Here is a 26,812-nt window from a genome sequence, read left to right as displayed (position 1 = left end):
TTAAAGTAGTAACATAGTTTTAGGTTATATGAATTCAAAAAAACAGATGTATTATTTCAATAATTAAGGGGCATAAGAGACCGATATTCATCACTAGAGTGGCATAAACTGACCTGTATATAAATAGAAGCTGGCACAAAGCATTCAGTTGCTTTTCTTAAGTTCAGCATAGAAATATTTTGCAGACTATGTAACTAGCAACTATGAAATCATAACCAGTAATTTAATTATGACTTTAAGGCAAGCTACTAATTTCATTGAAGAATGAAGCTGTCCCTCCACAGGTCCAAAGTTTTTTAAATATTTTGCTTTCAAGGGTGTTTCAAAGTCAATCTAATTTACATTTTCTTGCTGTGAATGATAAAAACAGTACAAATCCAGCATCATAGCAGAAAAAAAAAAGTGAGTTCTGCTGATAGTTTCCAGCAGTATTCAGGAAAAGAGCAACAACGTTTTGATCTGTATGTCTTTTTGCCTGAATGCATAAAAAGGAGCAGAATTATACCTTCCAAATGAAAGAGGGGTCACAGATTTGATAAAAAAAAAATTTTGTTTCACACTTCTGCGATGACATTTCCAAACTAGTGGTGCAGTATATTGTTAAAAGTACCATACAGGTACCAACTTTCTAATTAAGTTTAGCTCCAAATGTACTAGAATCAGATTCTCATGAGTGAGCATCAGTCTTTTAAGAAAGTGAATTCAAATTGTAATTCTTCCTAATCAAAACAAAGTAATAAAACCATCAGCAAGGTCATGTATAATACAGGTTATAAAAAAGGGGGGGTTGTTTTAAATACAAGTGGGAGAAAACAGGTGGAAGTTGCTTCTTATTCCTGTAATTTTTAAATATAACACTACAACCATCTTTGCCACTAAAATTCAGGTATTCTATGATGAAGTGACTAAAAATACCAGAAAATCTGTAGGGGTAAATTCTCTCCTGAGTTGCAACACAAATTCCACACGTATGCTTTTTCCAAATTCTCTAGAACCCAGCAGGCTACACTGTGCAGCAAGAGCTGAGAATGCAGTTTCAGATCCAAGCCTCCAATATACTCTAGCACTATAGTCCACAGAGTGGTCTATTGATTCAACAGAATTGATACCACCAGACTGGTCACATCTAAACATCTTAAGCTTAGCAGTGCTCTATTGTTACCAAAGCTACATTTTTAGCTAAGCTCTGCGTAGCTCCATCTCTGAGAACACAGCAGAGTTAAAGGACAAATAAATATTTCAACAGATGTCCTGGTTTCGGCTGGGATAGAGTTAATTTCTTTCCCAGTAGCTGGTATAGTGCTGTATTTTGGATTTAGAATGAGAATAATGTTGATAACACACAGATGTTTTAGTTGTTGCTAGGCAGTGTTTACACTAAGTTAAGGCCTCTTCAGCTTCTCATACTGCCCTGCCAGCTGGGGGCACAGGGCACAAGAAGCTGGGAGGAGGCACAGCCAGGACAGCTAACCCAAACTGGCCAAAGCGATATTCCATACTGTATGACATCATATTCAATATATTAACTAGGGGAAAGGTTGGCCAGGGGCCGTTGCTCTGGAACTGGCTGGGCATCAGTCGATGGATGGTGAGCAACTGTATTGTGCATCACTTGTTTTGTGTATTCTAATTCTTTTATCATTATTATTATTATTTTCCCTTCCTTTTCTGTCCTATTAAACTATCTTTATCTAAACCTAAGAATTTTACTTCCCCACCCCACCAATTCTGTCCCCCATCCCACTGGAGGGGAGGAGGGGAGTGAGCAAGAGGCTGTGTGGTGTTTAGCTGCCTGCCAGGTTAAACCATAACAACAAATTACAACAGTAGTATGATACCTATATCTTCTAAAGACTAAAACAAACCTAAGTATATGACTCAAAATCTTACTAAAATCCAGGATGTGCAAATTAAAGCTTAGCAAAGACATATCCTATACCGCAGAGAATAAAATCTTCCTATAAGGAGGCCTCTACTCCTCATGGAGGCTGTTTACAACTTAGGAGGTCTATATCAAACAGTGTTATTTATGCATCAAAAAACAAAACCAATTGTATTTAGAGACCTTTGCCACATGGAAAGTAACTTACAGACCATTCAGTAAGGTAAGATTTCACTAACGCTCTCTGAATTAGACTTCACTACCAACATACTCCATTCAGTTGAAGAAGGAACGTGATGACAACGAAGGAGGTGATAGTGCCCTACAGTTTCACAAAAGGGCAGAGTACATCTACAGAACCTATCAAATAGTAACATAAGAAGACAACAGATTTGATAATTTGCTATGGTACTGCAAATACAATATGTGTAATTCGTACAAGCACACTTATCATTAAGAACCACAACATATTCATTAAAAACAACACGCAAACCAATTTTCAAGGCACATGTTGCATCTGGATGTGTGCAAACGCATCTGTTGGAATGTTCTAACTTCATCAGATGTCAACATTACAGTAAGCAGACCTCCGGCCTTTCACTAAGACTACACCTTTCTGGGACATCCACAGATAACACTAACAGAAACAAACTTGAGGAACCAAAATCCTAAAACTCACTGAAAGCAACATCATCATTCAATTCTTAGGCAAGCCTTTGACTCCTGTTATTCCCAGGTGAGACACAAAGAACCAAACGCCAAGGAACTGCCAGAGCTGAAGCGCTGTCCGTGGTAGAAAACAGTGGATGCCAAAAGTCCTGCAATTCTGACCCACTGCAGCTTATTGGATCTCAGAGCTTTAAGAGAGCCTCCAGATCTGGCTCCTCAAGTACCCATTCCAAAGTAAGATGATACTCTGTAGTACATAATATTCCACACACTACATTTTAATGCTCCCTTTTGATTCAAGGCAAGTATAAACTTCCTGTTAACAAAAGAGAAAAAAACCCTAACACAAAACTGTTATGTCTTTAACCCATCTAAAATTACATGGCCTAAGAAGGCAAATTGCAATTCATTCCAGTACTCTCCAATTTCATTTTTCTGCACAAAACAACGCATCATATTTGAAACTTCTGCGCAAACTCAGAGGCAAGAGTAATCATATGTTTAGTTCCTTAGGCATTTTTATATCATATAAATATCTCCAACTAAGCTGAATTCCATGTCAGGAAAAAAAAGAAAAAAAAAAAAAAGAAAGAAAGAAAAAAGCGGTGAACATCTCTACCAGTACATACAGGACTCAACAAGAAACATCTCTCAGAATTATTATTCTCATAAAAGAGAAGACTTTACCTTTAAAACTATTATAAGAATCTGAAAACATACAAGAAGATAACTTATTGTGAACCACTGAGCAGTTACTGAGCAGTAGAAAACAGTGATCCGAAACAGAAGAAAAACAGAGCAGCAGAGGATAAAATCTAACACACTAATCTATCTTGTGCTATAAATAAGTTTTCTAAATGTAAGGTTTCAACAAAATGGAAGGAAAAGATATAAGGGTTAACTATGTTTTATTGCAATTTCGTTCTATTTTATAATATTCAAGTATTTCACTCGCCTTTACGCGATTTGTAGGTGGACAGAGATATAATAGTCCAACTTGGACACTGTGGCCACCTGAATGAAATTCAGGTATTTTCTATCCCTCAAATACAATCCAGCTTCTGAAATTATGGATTACCTGGAGGTAAATCAGGGTCAGGAGAAGCAGATTGCTGCACTCGTCGTGGTTTTACTGCTGATTTCGTGTTTTCCGTGGCACTGCGGTTTGTTGAACTGGAACCACAACTTTCGTGGTCTTCCTGCTAGAGGAAAAGCAAGCAACTGAGTCAACCAAACAGAAAGAAAATAATCATGAGGAGAACGACTTGGTAAAGATTTGGTAAATTAAACTTCTGTTACTATTTTTCCATCAATTCAATCCTGTACATGCACCTAACTACAGAAATTATTACAAAACTAGCTGTACAACATAAATTATTTGTAATTAATACTTTCACTAACTTCTGTTTAAAAAAACCTCAGTCATTTAATTATTAATTTCAGTTGAACACATTTCATCTAGTTGCATTTCTGCTGAAACCTTCCTTCAAACAGAAACATAGCCCTGCAGACTACCAAAACAAATATGAGAAACTACCAAATTTTATGAGCTTACATGCCTACTCATGAAACCACCTCAGATGGTTCCAAGATGTCAGTCATGTCTTTCCTAATACAGCTAACTGAAGCTGATTCACAAAGCAAAATATTTTTGCAGGCTTCTAAAACATGGCCCCAGAAAAGATAAATGAACTGAGGGCACCTGCTCATCTTGAACTTCTATACAGCTTATTCACCTTCAGGAATTCAGAAGCAGGAAACATGGCTCATAAGTAGAGAATGAGATATAAGCCTTACAAGATCAAATTTGCAGACACAAGAAAATCTTAATTAGCTGAATTTAGGGTTTTAAATACCCCACTAGTATTCCCATTACATTCCAGAATGACAGTTTAACTACAAGACTCAAGTGCAAGAAAGCCAAGAAAAGTAATGCAAATATTCTTTTGAGTGTATTAGAAGAGCAGGTTAGAGAAAAGCAAATTCTTACAACTTTTGACACAAGCCAAATTATCTGTTTGATAGACATAGTCTCTTGCAGAAAAACAGCAAAATGCTCTCTGGGTCATGGCACTACTAGGATCACACAACATGTTCACAAAAAGAAGGGTTTGGGGAACAAATGTCAAGTACTGCAGTATGAAGCCATAATATTCTTAAGTCCTCTAACCACCAAAAAGCGAACAGCTTAAACTGTGCTGAGTTTTTGTACAGGGTCATGTGTTTCCATGCATGCTGCCTGGCATTTTTAATAATCCCAGAGAAATTACGAAACGGAATCTTCACTTTACTTGGTTCTTAGTGGTTTTTACATGAAAAATAAAAAAAATTTAAAAAAAAGAAGTTACGTGTAATGACACCTTTTAAATAGAAGTCTACAACTTCAAAAACATTTGAAGAGAGAGATTCTTTCCTTCCACTCCATATTTAGAAAAACAGAACACAGAGGAAAATTCTCTGATAAGGTGGAAATACCATTTCACTAAGAAAAAAAGATGATGAGCAATATAATCTTAGCTGGGGGGGAGGGCAGGAATAGAAGGCTGAACTTATTTGGAGAAATTGCAGCAGACTGACCCATTCATACATTAGAAGGGTAGAAGATAGCTTCTAAAAGAAGGATAAGTTACCATAAAGGATTTGAGATTTTCCAGTCATTAATACAGTACTGAAACAAGCTGTTTGTTGTTTTTTAATTTATGGTTATTTGGCCATTTCAATCATACAGGACTTTCCTATTCCAATGCATGAAAAAATGAAATGGGCGTTTAGCATCAACTCTGGAGGGCACTTGTTTGCTTTCTTATCTCTGACAACCTTCTGATGCTTTTCATTGAGGAATGTTAAGTCTCCTGCAGATTCTCTCAGAACTTCTAACTACAGTGCAATTTTATTAGAAAGCCACCACTCTCTTCAGGGCATACCTGAGCAATAATGACAGCTTGAAGTTCTTGCTTTATCTTTAAACCTGGGGTGATGGAAGTCTCTTCATCAACATGTATGTTTTGTAAACAAAAAAAGCTCATCTTTCCTTCACTTCTTCAGCTTACCAAGAAAAATTAGATTATAGACTTTTAACCATATCTTCTTTCTTGGAAACTAGTTCACATGTAGCATGAAAATATTTTTTCAGATGAGTCACCATACTCATTTCTGAACTTGAAAAAACCCCGAGATGTCAGAGTGACCAAACAGCTCAATTAACACATTTCCTTCTTTCCCGAGCTCACTTATGAATTGTACACAATGCTGTGGTGCAACTATTTAATGATTTGATCTGATAGGACCACATTATGCTTGCCTTTTTAATATTTATGTTGGCTATGAGAAAAAGAAAGGGTGGCCAGGGGAATGGGGAAGGCATTCTATTTTTGAAGTGTTAACTGTATCAAGCCTGACTACATTCAAGTCTAACTTTTCTATCTGCATTCTGACACAACCACGTTTGATGAATCTTCTCATAACTTCATGAAAAATCCAGGCAATGTTTTAATCATACAGAGTATTACTAACACTTAAAGATGAAATAAGAGTGGTTTAAACTTTCACCACTTTCAGAGAGTTAGGAATACACACTAGCACACTGGGTTTGGGGGGAGGGGTTTAATGGAAAGGGGTGGAGAACCCTTAGATTGTGTTTATTTTGAAAGAAAGTCTCAAATCTTAACGTATAAATAAATTCAATACAATAACCTTTTTATATTTCCCTGAACTACAAGTCTGTTGTGTTGGAAAATGGTTGCAACCAATTAGAGCAAGTTGGACTTAAAAGTAATCAAAACAAAACATGTTCCAAGACGGTGCCAAAATGCAACACAAAAATTTATCTCAAATATACTTATGTGACTTAATCCACATGAAGTAACAGAGTATACCTACGTTTAAGAAGAATTCAACCTGACCAGATATTTGAAAAAATTTTTTTTAATCTGGGATAACATCCATTCATTTCCTTACATTACGCAATTATCAAAAAGGTTTTAGAGTTGCATGGGGTTTTTTGAGCGTGAACACACACCATTTTTCACAACAGCTACTAATACTTTATAAAGCAAGTGTTGTATTCTTTAATTACTGGAAGATGATAACAGTGGCCATGACCTTATAGGAACTACATTCCTATGTAGACGTATATCCAAAAGCTTTCTGTATCTGCACACTTCTGCTCAATGTTAACTTTAAGAGCACACTATTAATTTCTCAAACATGTGGCTGCCTCATAAGCCCAGAAGTAAAACATGTTCATTAAAGAGATGGGAAAAAGTTCCAAGTGAACTGCCAAAACTAGCATAATTATGAAACTATTTAACACTGGAACCAACTAGAGGCACACACTGTGTCTAGATCACAGTGATGTCATCAGAAACACCCAGCCAAAAGGCACTAAAACTACTGCTCTCCCATAAATCCACCTCACACCAGATGACAAACATTTTAAAGTTAAAGTCAAAATTATACTGGGAGTGGGAAGGGAGTTACATTCTAAAAGTGCTAATAACTATAGTTACAGTATGAGATTTGATAAATGCCTATTCATTTTAGCATTAATGAGAGCACCTCCAAACAAGGGTCACAACAGTAGAAAACTAAAAATACTCATGATGTATATGGAGAGATGATTTTTAAAGAAAACAACACTCATTTACAAAAACATCTTTTCCCACTAGCTTGTATCATAAGTAAAGCCTAGAAAACTTAGAATTTTAATATTAGGTCCTGCTTATGGGTGGTGTTATACAAATATATATATATATATATACACATACACACACACACAAATATATCTATAATATAATTGGATCAGGACAAATAGAAGTTTGCACAACCAGGCTCCTTTTTCCCTTCTGGCAAATGTGTCAGACCAGGTACTTGGCTGAAATGTTTTTATAGAGCACTATGGTTACTTCTAAAACTATGCAAGTCATAAGTAACACGCTAAAGACACCTAGGTTAGTAAATTTACATGCGAGTTCCTCAGTCAATTTTCTACTGCAATATAAAACAGTTATGGCAAGGTTTAAAGAGAATTACAACTGACAACCCCTGAACATATAACAGATGAGGTTTATTATCATCTTTCCTAATAAGTGGAGTTTCTTATCTTCACTCAGTATTCTGTTTCCCAAATTTAAAATACATAGTTCTTTTTCTCTTTAGAACAACACTTTCTCATTTTAAAATACATAAATCCTATTTAATGTGCAAGACCTCCAAAATGCCTCATAAACATGCTTTATGGGAAAATAATGTTTTCTCTTGGGGATCACTTAGCTATTTATGCAAATATTGTCCCTCTGCTTTCATCAAATCAAGTTAGATAAAGAAAATTGAGTTCTTAAAAAATGAATTAAAATTTTAAAACCCACACCAGTCCCAAGTAGCTACCACACAAACTTGCAGAGAGCTGTCCATTGCCGTTTTCTCTCTTCCTCTACAAAATTTTGCTTTTTCTGATCCTTTGTCATTTCTAAAACAATGAGGTTAATATCCTTTACAAGTCAGTAAGAGATACCTATTTCTACAACGCATATCTTAAATTGCAAGATGCAAAAACTGCAAGAGAGAGGAACTCATTTCCCACTAGTGGACTGTGCTTATACAGCTGAGTAGTTAGCTGCCTGTGGCAAGACTAAAAGTAATATTCAGAGTACGTTCATTTTCGCAAGGCCTTCGACACAGTCTGCTGCACAGACCTTATTCCCAAACTGGTAAGATATCAACTGGACAGGGGGAGATAAATTGGGTGAAAAAGTGGCTGAACCACTGGGCTCAAGGGGTTGTGATCAGGGGTACAAAGGCCAACTGGTGGCTGGTTACTCGTGGCATCCTTCAGAGACCAGTGCCAAGCCCATGGTGTTTAACATCCCTATTAAAGACCTGGAAGACGGGATAGAGTGCACCTACAGCAAGGCTGTGGATGGTACCAACTTAGGGGGAGGAGCCCATGCACTGGTGGGCAGGGCTGCTATTGATAGGGTGCTTGAGAGGCTGAAGAAATGCGCTGTCAGTAACTCCGTGAAGTCCAGGTACAAACACCTGCTCCTGCGCCTGGGATGGAGGTACTCTGTGTAACTGTACAGACTAAAAGCCAAAGTGCTAGAAAGCAGCTTTGCAGAAAAGAATCCAAGAGTCCCAGTGGACAGCAAGTTGAACATGAGTCAGCAGTGCGCCCTTGCTACAAAGAAGGCCAACTGTATGCTGGGCTGTATTAGCAAGGGTGAAGCCAGGGCATGACTCTTCCCCTCTCTTTGGCCCTTGTGAGACATTGTGTGGAATACTGCACCCAGTCCAGGGCTCTCCAATACAAGAAGGACATGGATGTACCAGAACGAAGTCCAATGGAGGGCCACCATGCTGGTTAGGGGGCTGGAGCACATAAGCTCTCCCTCAGCAGAGACTGAGACAACTCAGGTTGTTCAGCCTGAAGAAGGGAGATCCTACTGCTGTCTACAGCTACCTACTGGGAGGGTACAAAGGGGGAGCCAGACACTGTGTACATTGCCACTCATCTTCTCAAGTACACCTTTATCAAATCTGAAACACAGGCAATTCCAAGCAGGGCAAAAGCTTTTTCACCAAGAGGGTGATCAAATATTGGAACAGGCTGCCCAGAGAGGTGGTGGAGTCTCAACCCTTGGAGCTATTCAGCACTTGGCTGACCAACCCCTGGAGCAACCTGCTCTAATTTGCCTTGCTTTGGACATGAGGTTGGACGAGATTGTCTCCAGGGATAATCCCAAATTGCTCTGATTCCTCTCCATGCAAAAATGAAACAAAAAGTAACACAAGTTTTTGAAAAATATTATCTTAAAGATACACTACAAGTTGCACTAAAATGGTAGGCACTATCAAGATCTTGCTTTCAAAAAGATATCTGATTACATTCCACTGCTATACAATTGTCAATATGCATTATATACATACACAAATAGACAAATTCATTCATTCATTTCTGTCTAACCTTGCAACAACACTTCTGCTGGCTAGTACAGGTCAAGCATTACTTACAAACGAGTCATCAACTTTAACAGTCTCAATAATTTCATTGCGCAATTATCCTGCAAAGAAAATTTTACTAAGAGTTAACAACAAACAGAAACTGAACTATGGAAAGAGAAAGTTAATTTTATTATTTTTCTAATGAACAGCAAACTAGAAGCATAACAACACTTCAACAGTGAAATATCAGTGACCTAAACACGATACCTGTAAATCTTTTGGAAGGTGTGAGTTAATAGTCTAATGCACACTAACTTTAAAGTTATATACACATATGCATATTTTAAAATTATAACGGTATAAAATACTGAAATGAAGATTTAACCAAATCAGACCAGGTTACTATTTTGTAGAATAATTAAGGAATTCTGCATTATATATGGTAATTATATATAGCTTCTACATACACACTTGTGCCTTCAAAAGTCTATTCATGACAGTCCATTTTCTTTCACTGTTACAAAACCTGATTTTAGATCTTTTCAAACTGGCAAATCACATACCTCAGAGTGAGTACTCAGAGATTAAGCTTTGTCTTTCTCTAAGGCAGACAAGAACATGATGGAAGGTCTTTATTCTTCTACTTATATTTTTTTTTCAGTATTATTTCATGTATAAACATGTCAAAAATCAACTCTTTAAATTATGTACCAGACTACAAAGGAAAAACATCAAGGAATTTGGGGCAGAGATGCAGTGGCAAAGCACCTTGATGAGCGGGGGCAATAAACAAGGGTAGCCTGGTTAAGAATAATGGACCAACTGGAGCAATCAAGAAATATTTTAACAAGGTGTTAGCCTGCATTTGCATCTTGTTGCATCTGATCTCAGCTGATGTTAGATTCAGAGAAATGAGCGGTAGCAGTGACCAGCATGGCACACTAAGATACCTACACTAGATCAGGAGGTTATATCCATCTCTCAGTCTGTTATCATAAGCCATGTTTTGTTAATTCTGTATTAGCATCTGAAATAGAGGTGCAAGTTAAAAATCCATGTGAAAGCTGCGGACAGGCTGAAACACTGCCACAGCAGCCACAAATGAAAGCCAAGAAGCTTGTAGGAAGTCTGTTGCACTGATACTGCAGAATGTGTGCTATCTGCCTACTGATTTCCAGGCAATAGCATCTCCGCATGATGTTGCTACCATTTTAATTCACTGATTATCCAAGGTGTTTGAGAGGAACATTTCTTTATTTACAAGAATGGGAGCTGTCAAGAGTCTGAAAGCCTATGGCAGTAAAGCCATAGAGCCAAAGATAGGCTATTCTCACTAAGTGCTCCTCAGAAATACACCCCAATTTCTCAAAACCCAAGACAGAGCAACAAATAAAATAACCTTGCAAGTCTTTTTGAGCGAAGTGAGTTGTACAAATATCTTCCTTCTATTTTGGAAATAAAGTTATATTATAAACTGTTAACTCATCATCTAGTAAAGTTTCTGATACATTTATTGTGTTTTTTAAAAAAATTATGAGGCCACGTACCATAATGTAAGTGCTTTTTAATAGAAATAAACATCTCAAAATGGCTTTTCTCAATTTCTCCTACAATAAGCTTTTTAAAGATTTCACTCTTCCTCATGTTACAGGAAGATTACCCAGTGCTTTGGTTTGGGGGGATACAGGTGTGGGCATCTCAATTCTGTAACATTATTCTGTTTTTGTTTAATACCCAGCGCAGTGGAGTCCTGATCCATGACTATAGCTCTCAAAGCTACAAAGAAGAAAACAACAAACAGTAAGAAATACTACAGTAGCAACTGGCAGCTATACTCAGGATTTGGCATTACTACAGAAGGAAGGATGGAAGGGATGAAAAAAAGGCAATTCCTAAATGTTTGTTCCACAAAACTCACAGTGCACAGAATTAACTCAGTAATTCTCACACCAGGGTGGCCTGAAAGGAAGAGTCAGGAGGAGAGAAGTAGCAGAAAGGCTAGTGCTAGGTGAGCTCCTTCAGCAAAAATGATGTGGGGCATCCTTGATATAGGATGGGTGTGGGCTAAGAAGGGTCCTTCTGTCCCACACATTCTCTGTGTCTGGAAATGAGAAGGAAGAGTGGGTGAAACAGTTTAGCCTGATGGACTGGGAGGAAAGAGTGACAGGAAACACACTCAGGAGAAGAGACTGCAAACATGAGAAGAAAAGAAATGAGAAGTGACCTACAACATTTTTATTCTCTTTTCCAACTTGTGTTCAGAAACAGCCACATCTAATAAAACGAAGAGCGTTAAAAGAACTGATATCTATTTTTAAAAATTCTCTTGAAAATTAAGTCTGAATAAAACAGAATATATATTTCAAGTTGAAACAGTTTATCTCCATACATGAAAACCCCAGAACAGTTTGACTGTTTTGCTGTCATTCAGCCTAATGCACAATTCAGGGGCTGTTACAGGACCACCTCACCTGCAGACAGGTCCAGCCACTGAACTGGTCGCACAACACCACTGCATTTCCTCTGTGTACAGTAACGGTATACAAGCCAGTTTACAGGTTTTTGTGCGCTATTTTGGAAGACAGTGTACCAAAGACTGAACATACTCTGATCCTTGTTACAGGTCACTTGAAATATTAATTAAGAATAGCTGAGAGCTATTTCTCTAGCATTTATCAAGTATGGTGTCCTGAATGCTGCAGAAAGATTGAAACACCATTGTGAGCATGGCTTGATCACATCACTGATTCATTAAACATCTGGGAACCATTAGCAAAAACTTGGCCCATTCAGGTCACTTCCTATTGTAATCTGTTCCACCTGTTAGAGGGCTAGCACTAGTCCCCCAACCCTATTTCAACTGGCACCAGACTCCTCACCAAAACATCACTTTGTGGTAGCAGATTATTAAGGGTACTTGTTTCCCCCCACAATCCTAGTGGGTTGTAGTTGCAGCTCCGTTTCGCACTTTCTTTAGGGGGTACTTTCCCCTAACACATTTACTACTGCAGTTTATTAGAAAGCCAGACCCCACGTGCAAGAATTCCCTCCACCAAGCACCTGCCAAGGATGTAGTAATAATTTTTATTACAACATAACCTTGCCACCCATTTCCTTCAGAGGAAGGTAGAATACTGTCCAGACCAAATTTTCTCTTAATCCCAAACACTATTGAGCAGCACACCTACAGCAGGGCCCCAGCAAATTGAGTAATCCCCAACTCTCAAATTTCTAAGATCACAACAAACCTCTGACACATGACAGAGAAAGGCCTGAGGCACAAAGCTTTGCCTGGAGAATCTGCTATCCAACAGAGCTCTTTTCCTTGCTGAGCATCATTTGGGCAGCATTTGGCTTTTGGCAGCTGCTGGGGGTAGAAAAAGAGGAGGTAATGAAATGGCAATTGATTATACATGCCAATGTCAGAAGGAGGAATATACCCACCAGGGTCTCCTCAGCTGCCACTGATTTTCACAAATTTATAGGTTATTATCCATAAAGCAACTAATTCTCCATCAAAATTGTTTGAAACTAGTCAATAGGTTCAAAATTTAATGGAGCGGTGCAAAAGAGAAGGGAAGACTGAATGACAGACAAAATCATGTACATCTGGTTTTTTTAAGATACCAAGCTTAAAAACCAACACAACTGAAAAGCACTGGGGTCAGATTTTAGCCTAGCAGCCCTTTCTTCTTCAGTTACTGTTTAAGACAGGTCCAAGCCAAATTGAGCTTGTGGCCGTTCTCCACAGAACACGCACCAGGGGAATTCCTTCTGAGCTGGAAATGGTACTTTTCAGGATATTTTTGTCAGTACAGGGAGGTTCCAGTAGGAAAGAGATTTCTCAGCCACAGGCTCAGCAATACTGAAACTCTCTACAGTTTTCACTGCATTCTGCATATTCAAAAGCGTGGGGAACTTCATTAAAGTAAGATCTCAGCATACAATATAATCTATAGCAGGAGATTGGAACATCAACATGACACTAGTAAAAAATACTTCCCCTTTTTAAGAACTAAGCACAATCTTCACAAAAAGAATACTAATGGCTTTCTAGTGCTATGTTAAGACAAAACTTCATTCCCTAACTTATTTCCGATAGTTATTCTCATGCAGTACACTTTTTGTGCATCCTATGCACTTACATGTAATACCATGTAACTATTTTTAATGCTATGTATGAATGATATTCAACTAGCTTTAACAAATTAAAATCTATTGGGTGAGTATAATTGTATGTCAAATTTTAGAGACTTCCATATGCCTGGCTGAAACATCACTTATCCTAATTTAGATAGTTTTCTAACTTCTCAGCTGATCAAATTCAAAGCACAGAAGCCAAGTCAGTGGAGGGTTCCAGTTACCTCCAGCTATTTAGTGGTTTCAAGCAAAACTTTCATAAAAACAAGCTGATAATTTTATCAAAATGCTTGTGTTTAAATTTTCAATTACACATTAATAGCCCTACTGAAATAGCTTGCTTTAAATTTTGTATTTTATTTTTATTCTTTCTAAGTTAACTTCAGACACCACTGTGGGGAAGAACAGATTTTCACCAAATGTAATTTATCAATTACATCTTATCTAAATAACATTAGTTAACAAAACTAATGGACTAAACTACAAAGCTGGCTGAATGGCTGCAAAAACTTCCTGGTTAATCAATATAAAAAAAGTACACATAGGTGCAACTTACTCAAAACATGTACATTGAGGAGTTTTTACTTATAATCAGTCATTTCTTTTGCAATTGTCAGTGATGTGTACACTATTTCAAGGAATTTTTTGCTATTTATAATGCACTTTTTAAATAAGAAAGCTTTTGAAATATTAGCTTAAACCTAAACAAACAATAATTTATCTTCTAGAACAGTCAGCGATCTATCACACAAAACCACCAGAATGCTATACGTTAAAAGAAGTGTAGCTGTCAACACTACATTGTAACTGTTGTGAAGTTTTACAAAAGACCTCTGTAATTATAACATAACATGTAAATTTTTATCACATTGGTTAATTTAAAATACAATGTGCCTCCTCTCAAGCAGTAGGGATTTTTTATCAGGATCCAACATTTTTTATTCTTTCTAGTGACCACCATGTGCATGCCACTTCCTTCTTTACAAAAATTTTGACATTCAGAATTCTTCAAATAAATATACGTTCCTCAGTACAAGCTAATCAGAAGGAATTTTACATTAAAAAAAAAAAATCAAGAGCAAAATCCCTTCTCCCAAATTTGTGCCAATCATTCTGAATGGAAAATAATTTTTCTTTTATTCCTGGTCTAATTTGCAATGAAAGAATGAGTACAGGTTTAAAATGAGGGAGGAAAGTGAGTGTCAGCAAGAAATGAAGTTGAGTGCCCAAGGGAACAAAACATATAAATATTCTGAACGGAACTGTGGGGACAGGGACAGGACTGTTACGGTTTGTGCTCAACTGCGCACTCCAGCCACATGCAAAAGTAAGATATTAAAAGTTGGACAACAGGATGGAGAAATAAGATTCAAAAGAACTTGGGGAAAAAAATATGTATGTGGGAAAGTTAAAAGCCTGGAAACATCCTCTAATCTCATATAATGCCAAGCAGGAAAGCTCAGGGAGGATTTAGTGTGGAAGAAGAAAATAATGTATCTTGTTTCAAATCAAAACATGGAACATCACCTGTAACAAAACTACTGAATAACACAGGCCAAGGAATATATTTAAAGCTAAACTCACACAGATATTCTCTTAAATTTATAATTCATCAGGTTTATCAATTCATTTACATTAAGAAATGTGTTTTATAAATTTGACATGAGTAATCACAGGTAACACACCGTTAAATCATCAACTCATTCACGTTTCTCTAACATTTATCATTTTACATGGTATGTATTTGTTGGGATGGTGGATAGTTTTAGCTTCTTCAAAAGCTAACTTAAAGCATATTACCCACAATACTATAAATTCATTTAAGTGCAACTGCATTCACACCAAATGAAAAGAGAGCTTTCCTTGACTGATGCTTTTCATCTGCAGTCTTGAAGAGCAGTTGCAACAGATAATTCCATTATTCAGAAGGCAAATCCCTCACTTTACAAAAAAAGTCTTGATGTGAATTTTAGGTAATAACAAAAACTTAAGGACTAAGACAATCCAGGATTGCCCACCCATGGCAATCACCCAGGGATCAGGTTCATGTTTTAGCACCCTCCTGTGGCACAGACCATAGTCCATCCACTCCTGAATCCACCACAGACACCCTCCACTTATTCCTTCCAGGCAGGTCTCCTCACTACTGTCTTTCCCCTCCTTCCCCCTCAAACAGCCTGTGGACCAAATATTTACCCCACATCTCACAGAATAGGTTGAGCTATATCATACTTGTGCCTACAAAGTTGGACACCGCAACTATCACTTCTGAATAAGTCCTATACACCATTAAAGTAATAAACAAATAAAATTTTTAAGACTATGTTTGTTCAACATAAAGTATTGATACATACATATTGTTAAAGTGCTCTGGAAATATAAAGCTTTAAAACATGTCAGTTTGAGCAATGTTTTTTTCTGAAATCTTGAATAAGCATGGTCAACTTACTCTGAGAGCTGCTCTTTCGAGTTTTACTGTTGGGGGGGGAACACAAGTTTGTGATTCATTGCACAAAGAGATTAAGTATTTGTTTTATACTTGATAAGAAAAAAAAAATGCATCTAGCATTCATATAGCTAACAGGATGGCACATCATTATTTCCAAATTTCCCGGTCAAGAAGCCAGGATGCAAAGAACCACACACCTCCACTTCATATTGAACAAATATTGAAGTGTCGAGTGCTTAAATAGTCCTTTTATGTCTATGTGAGCCTCAAAATCAGTTTCTAAGCTGTAATACAAATAGACAATACAGTACATATCAAGAAAGTTACCACAGGACATGATTGTGGCAGTGCATCATATTGATATGAGTCTCTTATCATTGTATGACTATGTTATCTAAATATCCGTCTTTTAGATATACTGAACTGTGTTTCCTATATTGTGACTTTCTGTGTGTTTTTAGAAACATGAACCAGCAGTTAGAACTTCACCCTAATCCTGCTCCCTTTGTGGAAGCACACAGGCACACTTACATGAAGGCAAGCATTTGTGCCAAATTATGAACAGCCTTTCTCTGTCCACATGCAGTCTTTTTTAAATTATCCCATACTCTACAAGCATTAGGATGAACAAATATAGTGCAAATATAAAAAGCAATATAAAAATCAATTTAAAATATGATTAAAAAGTTGCAGTTTCAATGCAATGGTTAAAAAAAAATAATAGATGCAATACTGGAGATAGATAACCTGTGGGTTTTAGTAGTTCTCTGAAAAATAAAGTAGTAACAATATAGATTAAGAACAAAGAGCACCTATATTATGAAGCCAAAACTTCATGCCAAATCATGATACAGAATATTGGAAAGTAATAAATTGTATATATCCTTTTATTTTCATAAAAACTCTAGCTGACAAAAATAACACTAGTCACAGTGCTATCATCTAAACTCCTTATAAATTTTTACATCACAAGCATCAATGCCAAACTTATCTACAAATAAGTTATGAATACTTTTAGACATACAGATGCAGCTTACTAAAATGTCATTTCCAACTAAAAATTAACATCATGTGTAACATCTCAAAACCCAAGGATGCTTCCACCTCTGCTCTTATATTGCGCCTGGATTATAATCACATTATGTGCACGCTTGCCCATCACATACCCTCTGCTCCTATGTGCAAATGTGCTACACCACAGTCTTTAATTACTTCCCAAGAAAGATTACTTCATGAAGGTATTTTGGCAATGTTCATCAGTGTAGTGTATAAAAACAGATTAATACACACACACATATATGTGGGTATACTTATAGCTAAACTGATATGTATTTATGTATATTATGAGTTTGTGTATGTATACATATAGTATATATTTATAAATTTTTGCTTAAAGTGTCAGATATCTAATACCATTACCTATTAAGACATTACTTTACAACTACTTCCACAAACAAAAGAGTCCCATACATATCTGCATGGACAAAACTCATACTATGCAGTTTTTCCCCTAGATTCAGTCTGCAAAATAAATTTAAGAAAAAAAAAAACCCAAACACAGATGGCCTGAATACAGCACAACATTTTCAATAAGTAATCTGTATTCCTGTACTTGGCTTTGCAAAATAGTGTATGAAAATGTTTTCCGTGAGAATTATCAAATAAGTGATATTCCTCTGTGGTATTCACAATTTTATATTTTACTAGAAAAATATCCTTGCATTTAATCAAAAGCTTTGCATGTGGTATGTGTTGTAATTCAGGGAGAATATTTTTTGTCTGTTACTTTTGTAACGAACATGTATAACTATTCGTAAGTACCCCTACAAATTAAAGATCTTTGGCTGGTTTGTTTTTTCCCCCCGACTCGGGTTTACACTTCAATGTGAAACATTTCCCTGCCTGATCAGGTTTTTAGAACGTATAGACATTATAGACTTTTTTAGTCTATAAAACAACAGTGCTAAAAATATACAATTTAACCATACTTATTTATTTATTACACAAGAATATACTAGGTTTAGAAAACCAAGCAGAGGCTTAGATTTTTCTTTTAAAATGCAAACCATCCTCACCACTACAACATTTTAGGTCAATCACAACCAAAATACTTACTTACATGTATTTGGATTTGGAATATTACATTTTTCTGATATCAGACTGAAGACTTCTTAAGCTCCAAACATATCAAAAACTAAACATCTCAAAACCTAACAGGCATGACGTGAGATAGGAGAAGACTCTAAACACATTTCTCTTGTTTCTACATTATAGGGCCAACTGGGATTTGTTTTAGAATAAAAGCTTTGCACTGTAATTAGTCGCTAAAGATGAGTCAAAATACTGAGACACTAGCTTTTCACTTTCAGTGAGCTTTGATTAATGTAAATCACTGATGAAATAATATTTGTTACCTCTCATTGGTATGTTTAAATAAGGTGCACAGCACTGATTTTTCAAGGGGTTGCATCAAGATACTTATGGACAGTGACCACTTTGATTATTTACACATTCCTAGAAGCAGGAAAGCACTTCAATGCTACTGAAGAATCACACATAAAAAAGGCTGGGAATTACCAAGTTTCAGGGTACTGCACCTTCTTACTCTTTCCTTATCAATTCTGATTTACAGCTGTAGAAAGCAACAATATAGAGTAACTCTTCACAGTAGCTTTGGGTTCTATCCCAAAGGGCAAATGGCCAAAGATGACAGGAACATTTCTCTTATGCACCTCTATGTTGTAGGTTTTTTGAACAAGATTAAATCCTCACGAAAATATTTTAAGCTGCTCTAACCTCAACTTCAAAAGTCTTCAAAAGCACCACAGAGAGCCTCCAAAAGGAATTTTTGCTGACTGCTGCATCAGCAGCATGAAGGACAGAAAACTGCAGGAACGGAAGAGCAAGTGCTGAAAAGTAGCAGGGCTTTTCAGTTGAATTAAACAAAAAAAACCACAAGAGCTGCTTATCCAGTATAAAAATTGCATATGTTCCACACAGTGCTAAGGAAACAAATATGCAGAAATACATGGTGCACATCACATCCCAGAGGACTCAAGAAGCACCAGCATACTCGGCACTTCTTTTCTGGTCCCCCACCCCCTTTATTCTCTCTCTCTCTCACTGCTCCTATGCAAATGTTACACTTGGCTTAATACACTCCACTATGCTTAAGTCCATCCATCCACCCATATTCATGCAACCAAAAGATAACATAGCTCATTTTGCCAAATATTTCATAAAGAAAGTATGTGCCAGCCACAGACCACTAGTCCAGTTGAGTCCTTTCCTATGTTTACTACTGTTAAATTTGTCAAATTACAGGGTCCCAACCTCTGTAACAAGTTCTGAACATTAAATCCTCCTCCTCTTCCTAATGTCATGAGGGAAAGGGAAGAATGTACTCTTTATTTCTGCCTTCCCCCCTAGAGTCTCACGTACCCCTGCTGCCAGAGCCATTAGCCCAGAACATGCACCTGGGAGAGCACCAGCCACATGGCGGTATATACATCAGAGAGAATCATTATATCCCCAAGTTGAAGTTTTCTCTTGTACTTCCAAGTGTGCAGTAACAAGGCCAGAGATGTGCAATTTCCTAGGGCTGCTAGCCCTGAAAACATCCTAATCAAGTTTAAAAAAAAAAAAAAAAAAATCCTTCATAAGTCTACCCAAGAAAAACTTTCAGGTACCAACCTAATTTTTTGGGTGCCATATGTTAGCCCAAGGAAGAAACCTGATTTATCATAGTCCTAAAGATCAAGGAAAATTAGTTCAATTTATAGACACCTTTTTATAAGAAAATCAGATTAGATAATCTAAAAGCTCCTGTTAGTCTTAAAAGCCTATTCATCCAGGATGGTAGAAAGCTGCTTCAACAATTACTTACTCCAATATTGACTACTGAATAGTGCCAAAAAGGACAGACTAGTAGACGATCAGAAATGGAGGTGGGACAGTACGACAAAGATGACAAAAGGCAATCGGAACAAGAAAGCAGAGCGGTAGAAACAAAAACCAAAATGCTCCTTAAAACTAGCATCTTTAATACACAAGAAATACAACTTTCACCAAAGAGTGTGAGTCACACCATGGCCAGTCACCTGGCTTAATCCAAGAAAAAAAAAAAAGTAGTAGACATTGCCCTTATTCTTTCAGAGATATCTCTTTTGCTACATAAAACTCAAATGCGTGATTGTCTCCCTGCAAGATTTTAAAGGGACTAAAATTTACTAAATGGCTTATTATATGTGAGATCTGTAAGTTTACCAAAATAGTTTGGAAGAAGTTATGAAAACAGCTCTCTGAACAACAGCCAAACCAACTAGCATGAAAAAATTCCCATAAGCATCTCACAGCAATATTTCAATCATCTACAACATACTAAGTTGAACTACACACAGAGCGGTAAATCTTAGTACCAGCATTATTAAATGGAAAAAGAAACCTCACTCACATCTGACAGTAAATTTTAATTTGGCATCTGAATGTAAAATTATGTCCAATAATTGATTTTGATCATATAGAGACAATTACATACACAGCTATTACTAGATGTATATTAAATACTGCAAGATCTATAAAAAAGTTATTGGAAACAGGTTTTTTCCCATACTAATGTACAGTTGTTTAGATGACTACCTTTTAAACCATCTGAATATCCCACGGCACAATGTTCAGAAACTAGGTGCCAGTATGCACCTCAGATACATCCAGTTGTTCCTGATGTAAAACAGGACCATGTAAGACAATATACTTAGAATAAAGATACTGTGTTCAAGCATTTTAGATAAGCAATGAAAGGCATGTTTCTTAACTCTACATACCTAGCAAGGTTGGTCTTTCCCTTCCCCCTACCCCTTCTGGAGGAAGAAGCTGTTTTTCTCAGGTGGAAGTAGCCTGAGTTTCTGAGTTACTTTGCCCCAGTATTACCTTTCACACAGAGTTTGGGACATTCTCCAATTCAGGGTGGGGAGGTAGGAGGAGGCCAGCAGCGGGGGAAGACTCAATTCATTAAACCTTTTGCTAAAATCCATGCAGGTGGATTATTGTAGGTATATTACAAAATACCACTGTGTAACAGCAGCTTGTTATGAGATATTCAGTAAAACATTTTATTGAATAAGAGTACAGCAAAACCAGCTGTAGCAAACCATGCCCTCCAGAGAATCATGAAACTACCTGCTACTCGCATGGCATTTTGTGCAGATGCCACTTCTAAGTAGGAAATTAGAATGGCTAAATATTTTCAAATTAATCTTTGGGCAACCAAACTATTGGTTTCAGAACTGCATTAATTAAGAGCAATACATATTGCAGCAATGAAACACACTGGGTAAAGCTACTGAACTACACATGAGTTCTGACAACCAGGGAACCTGCTGGGCCACACACGAGGTGAGGGAAGGGCTGTGGACGGCAACAGACGAGATGGCTGACCTTGGGAGCCAGGGGCTTTGCAGACTTAGCAGCAGCTACCATAAGGGCAGTGGAGCAGCAACACTGCTGTCCTCAAGTAGATCTCCCACAGCACCTTAAATGCTACACCCTGTAGCAACAAGAAGCCATCTGCATAACCTACACAGTCAGTGCTTGGCCCAAGCAAGAAAGAAAATTAGCTATCTACACAGCAAACACCAACAGGCAGCTAGTTTCAATATAATAGAGACTAAGCCCCAGTGAGTATCATCTCTGAATGTGTACATGTACTAGAGACTAGTTTGAAGTTTGGTTAACTTACCAGTTTTATTAGGGACTTTTTCCAACAACTTAGATGCTGCTAGAAGTTTGTCACAGCTGCTGTTACAAGGGAGCAAAAGAACTGATTTACTGAGCAGACAATGTAACTCACGACACGTGGAAACATATTATCTGCAGCCCCACACACACAAAAAAAAAAAAAAAAAAGAAGAAAAAAACCCCACACACCCAAAACCACACTGTGAACCCTCTTTCTGCCAAATCACAAGCTACATTACTGCCAATAAATTTTTTCTCCAAGTCTCAGACTATAGCAAAAAAAAGATAATGGTGTAGAAGAGTGTTTGCATTTTACATTGTTATTGCAATTTAAATTTATATTTAAATGCATATTACATATCACTGTTCCGTAACATGTTAAATGAAGTATATAACTATGTTCCCATGAAACGGATGATTTTAATTAAGAGACTGGAAAAGCAATGACTCATTTAAGAAAACGGATCATAAGAAGAGGCGTGACATTCCAGTGATGAATTGACTTCAGTCTTAAATATTTAACATTCTAGTGAAAATATGTAAGTAGTTTTATAGAATCATAGAATTATATATAAGAAGCTTTGGGCAAAACATCAAATATTTAAACACTTCATGGAATAACTTTTTCAGAAATGAAAGTTCCCCAAAGAACAAATAGAAAAACAGGACAAGGGTAGCATTCCCAAGAGGATGAAGAAAAGGCAATTTTTCCTAAAATAAACTGGTTTTCATTAAAAATTTTATCAAGGGAGAGTTTATAAATGGCTCTATATATAAACAGAAGTGCAATAAAGACTACTACTATTTGCATTTTTACTGTCAGAAAAAAAAAACCTACATCAGAAAATTCTGTGCACACCACCTCTGCTTACCAAGCCAAATGAAAATACTTTGAAACTCCCAGAAGAAATTGTTCAAGTGTTTGATTCATTAAATTATGAGATTCATCCAAATAATCTATTAAAGGGATTGAGCTATTCTAATGGAATCCAAATCTGATTTTTTTTATTGTATAAATTTAAACTCAAAAAGACAGTACTGTATAACTGGTTTTGTCAGATAGGCACTTATTAATCTTTAAGACTCATTAATCTTTAAGAAATAAATTGTTTACAGTATTTTTTCCAAATACCGTAAACTGATAAAAACTACCTTTGTCCTCTAATTAGTTGCTATTCTAATTTTCAGCCTAGTTTAGATCAGGATTCTGAATCAAATATTTATGGAAACTGGTACAGGACTGCAGGACAAGCTTCTAAGGCCTGGCTTTCTGATGGGGAGCATGCTTATATGCTACTTGTCTACAAAATACATTAACTCCAAAACTCAGGTCTTGCACTCCTTTAACTAAGGCAAAATAAATTATGCAATAGCTCCAATAAGTCTATATTAACGTTCAAAATTAAGTAGCAATTGAAGCATTATGGGTTTGTTAAGCGAGAGAGGTGGTTAGAGCAAGGAAGGGAAGTTCAGAAAGGCAAAGCATAAGCTCAGGCGACAGAAAATAGCTCAAGTGGAGAACAGCATCTTACAGAGTAGCAAGTAGCACAGCAAGTGGTGATCTGAAGTAAATGATAAATAGAAAGCTGAAACAAACAAGATATCTCAGGCAGTAAAGCTTAAGAATCATTCTGAAAATGTTCAAACCTGCCAAACTCTTACATGTTTGGGCTGACCTGGATATCAATAAGCATCCCTGTTCTCCATTTCCCATCTTCCTGCCTGCCCTCCTACCATTTCTGAAACAAGATTTGAAACTGTAGTGCAGGCACAAATAAAAGAAATCTCTACACCATGCAAGATACATCTGTTGTTCATTTAGAATCATTACTGATTAATCAGTATATAGTGAAGTACGGTGCTTCTTGATTTCAAGTATTTGCTTTTACATATACAGTGCCTTTCAGAAGCAGAACAGGACACAGATTAAGCCCCTGTTTCTTTTTGAACAGGCCACACGTTGTAGAGAACTAAAACAAGAGCAAAGGCAGAATGTGTATTTAAGAATGTACTTCTGTTCTTAAATTGCAGAGAGAAGAGGATAACCTTGCATGAACAAAACCATTTCTTATTCAATAACAAGAGTAAACATGACAGAACACATGAATTCAAGAACAGAAATAAATACCAAAAGATACTGATTTTTGCAAGAAGTTATATCAAGCCAGCACAGTTGACAGGATCATATGACATTTAAATTCATCGTAACAGTGTTCAATAATGAAAAAAAAAATCATCATGTACAGAGGAAGCTTTTATGCTATTATAACCTGAATGTGTTCATCAGGTTACTTTTATGAAATCGCTGAAGAAAGCACTACATGTCTCCCTAGAGGCAGAGATAAACACTGAAAATAGCAGAACACTCCACTTAAATATGTTCTTGCTTTCTTCCTACACAAGATTATTATATATATTATTATATATAAGTCTAAAATGTGTTTCTTCAAATGAAAAAACAATAGTATAAAATACAAACATGCTACACATTAAAGACACCAAGTATCATCACTATTAAGATTTTGAACCAGATACAGATATCCAAGAATATTACGTATTCATAAAATGTGAAGTTTCATACACCAGACATTTTAGATGGGCAAAACTCACAGGTCAGGCATCAAAAAATGAGCAAAAGTCAAAAACACTGGGGGGGGGGGGGGGAGAGTACTTAAAACAAGGGAGTAGGGGGGGAAAGGAACACAATGTGTGTGGTGCTGCTCTCTGTCTTCAAGCAGAGCAGGACAGTACAAAGTTTAAAGAGGAAGGGCACCACCACTCATAAAAGCTCAGTCCTACCAGACCACGCTTCCTTCATGTTACAGCGGTATCTCACAGGCAAGGGATCCCTTCAGAACTGTTAGCAGCAATCCCCACAGCTTTCTCACTCCTTGTGGCGCTACCCATCCTTTGTTCTGGAACCAGCAAACTGCCTCCCAGTTCTTTTCCACAAAAGATGAGAAAGGAGTGCATCAGATTGCTCTCTGCTCAGAAGAGCTCAGAAGCCTACTAAATCAGAAATCATGAAATACCAGTGTCAGCAGATCATAAAAAATTACTTCAAGAGCTGGGATTCATCTTCTATGAGCAAGCAACACACACAGGACTTGTATCAGTGCCACTGGTGCCAAGGACTGGATAGGATCTTGGTATTAGTATAATCATCAGATTGGTTTAACAATGGATTAAGACACAAAGCATTAGTTTCAAATTAGCTGTAGTTTACGCTCAAACAGAGTCAGAATCATATAATTGCACCCCAAACTAAGAATCTGTGGGCCAGAATCACCAACCTCTAGCCAGGTCCAGCATGGCCAAAGGGAAGATGAACGCTCATCAGCCAGCAATACTGAAACAAGTCCATTCCTCACCAAATACTAAAACACTGGCCAATTCACTGCAGTCAGGCTCCTGTGGTCTCATTACCTTGATAGCTGCTTTTAGTACTAGATCAAGATGAAAACTGGTGGGAGAAAAATCATTTCATTGGAAGCACCAAAGTTTACTTTCAGATTTCTGAAAAACTGTATTTTGGTATTTCTGTTTCAAGTAAAGTTTTCCAACATTCCTGAAAGCAACACAACTTTATTTTGTGTGATCAAAATATTCTGCTGTTTTCACACACCAAAAAACCATCCACCTGAAGTTAAATGTGGCCATGAGACACACTAGCTCTGGGTGTGTCCAGCTCTCCAAAAGAACATCTCCCTGGTGGTACACTGTAGCCACAGGACTCCTGTACCTTATTAGGCACTTCAGTGAAGAAGCCAACGGCAATGCTTCTGAGGAATCACAGCCAGAAACACAGTCCAGAATGGAGAACCAGACATCCAAGCTACAAGTTACACACAAAAAAAGCAGCAGTTTAATTAGATACAACTCAATACTGAACAGTCCCAAAAATGTGAGGGTCCTGCTTTGACAAGCAGGAAAATACTGCTCTGTGTTCTTCCAAACTCAGTATCTTGTTCCTTTTTTTTCCAAGACAAAAGAGAAAGAAAAGCTAAAAACATTGGCATTTCACTAGAAAGAAAACATCATTTTGCAGAAATTATGTTTTCATCAAAAATGCCAAAAGTAAACTGACGGAGCAGCTATAGCATGCTCTTTTTTCAAGTTAATTTGGGTCATACAGACACTGATAGAAGTGAATCTCAGCTTTTCCAACAACTATATGCACAGTTCACTTGGGTTTACTTTACTGAGAACAGAAGTGCTTAAACAATCAGTATACGAGTAATAAACCACAGTTTTATAAGCCACATTTATGAGTGGAATACTCTTAGATATGTAATAAACGATGAAGGATGAGAGTATCTTGACCTTTAGATAACAGTCTTTAGGAGGGAAAGTTAACTGCAGAAGATTTAGCATCATCAACAACCAGAGGGTTTCAGATGAAAAGAACTGTTGTATACGCATAAGTAGATAAAAAAAGATGTCCACTGTTAACTCCATGCCACCCAATTGCTTTCAACTTTTATATGGATACAACCATAGCTCATTTTTGTACAAGTCAAGCAAAGTAGAACATCCTTAACAGAGCAGGAAATGAAGTTTTATTCGTTGCACAAAATAAATCAACAAAAATGTAATGTCTGTTGATGACAATGAAACCACTAACATATGCACTTGGGACTCTGATCTATTCTGTCCACCAGATGCTCCCTCCTTGTGGAAGGCTGGTAAAAAGAATTAGAGAGTTCACTGTGGCTTAAGCAGATTTTTCTCATGCTGTTAAGTATTTTTCTAAAGTTTTACTGCAAAAACTTAATGTTCTTCATGATTGTAAGCAAATATCTAGGATGAACAACCTATAGCCCACAGGCCATATGCTGTATGGCAGGACAATTCATCTAGCTTGTTCCCTTTGGCCTCCTCTCCTAAGAACCTCAGCTGCACACCAGATGACTGCACTGGAGTAGGCAGCCTGCTCCCCACGACCATTTTATCTAGGAGGCTCGTAGCCTCTCCCCATCATACAATAAGCCCATATT

At 37.0% G+C, this 26,812-nt stretch overlaps 1 protein-coding gene across 6 annotated transcripts in view; it reads right to left on the bottom strand.

Moving 5' to 3' along the window:
- The window catches only part of VPS13B (vacuolar protein sorting 13 homolog B), a 486,767-nt gene that overhangs the window by 435,157 nt on the left and 24,798 nt on the right, over positions 1-26,812 (bottom strand). For 5 of the 6 annotated variants that reach the window (XM_052788600.1, XM_052788599.1, XM_052788598.1 and 2 more), the window contains exon 4: positions 3,630-3,753. In XM_052788600.1, coding sequence (XP_052644560.1) covers positions 3,630-3,753 — 124 coding nt within the window. The remainder of the gene's footprint in view (positions 1-3,629; positions 3,754-26,812) is intronic. The other variant, XM_052788601.1, reaches the window with a different exon arrangement.

Source organism: Harpia harpyja, chromosome 5, assembly GCF_026419915.1.
Source record: "Harpia harpyja isolate bHarHar1 chromosome 5, bHarHar1 primary haplotype, whole genome shotgun sequence".
NCBI lineage: Eukaryota > Metazoa > Chordata > Aves > Accipitriformes > Accipitridae > Harpia > Harpia harpyja.
Note: the sequence above shows the minus strand (reverse complement) of the source record. Positions and strands in the feature narration are given on the sequence as shown.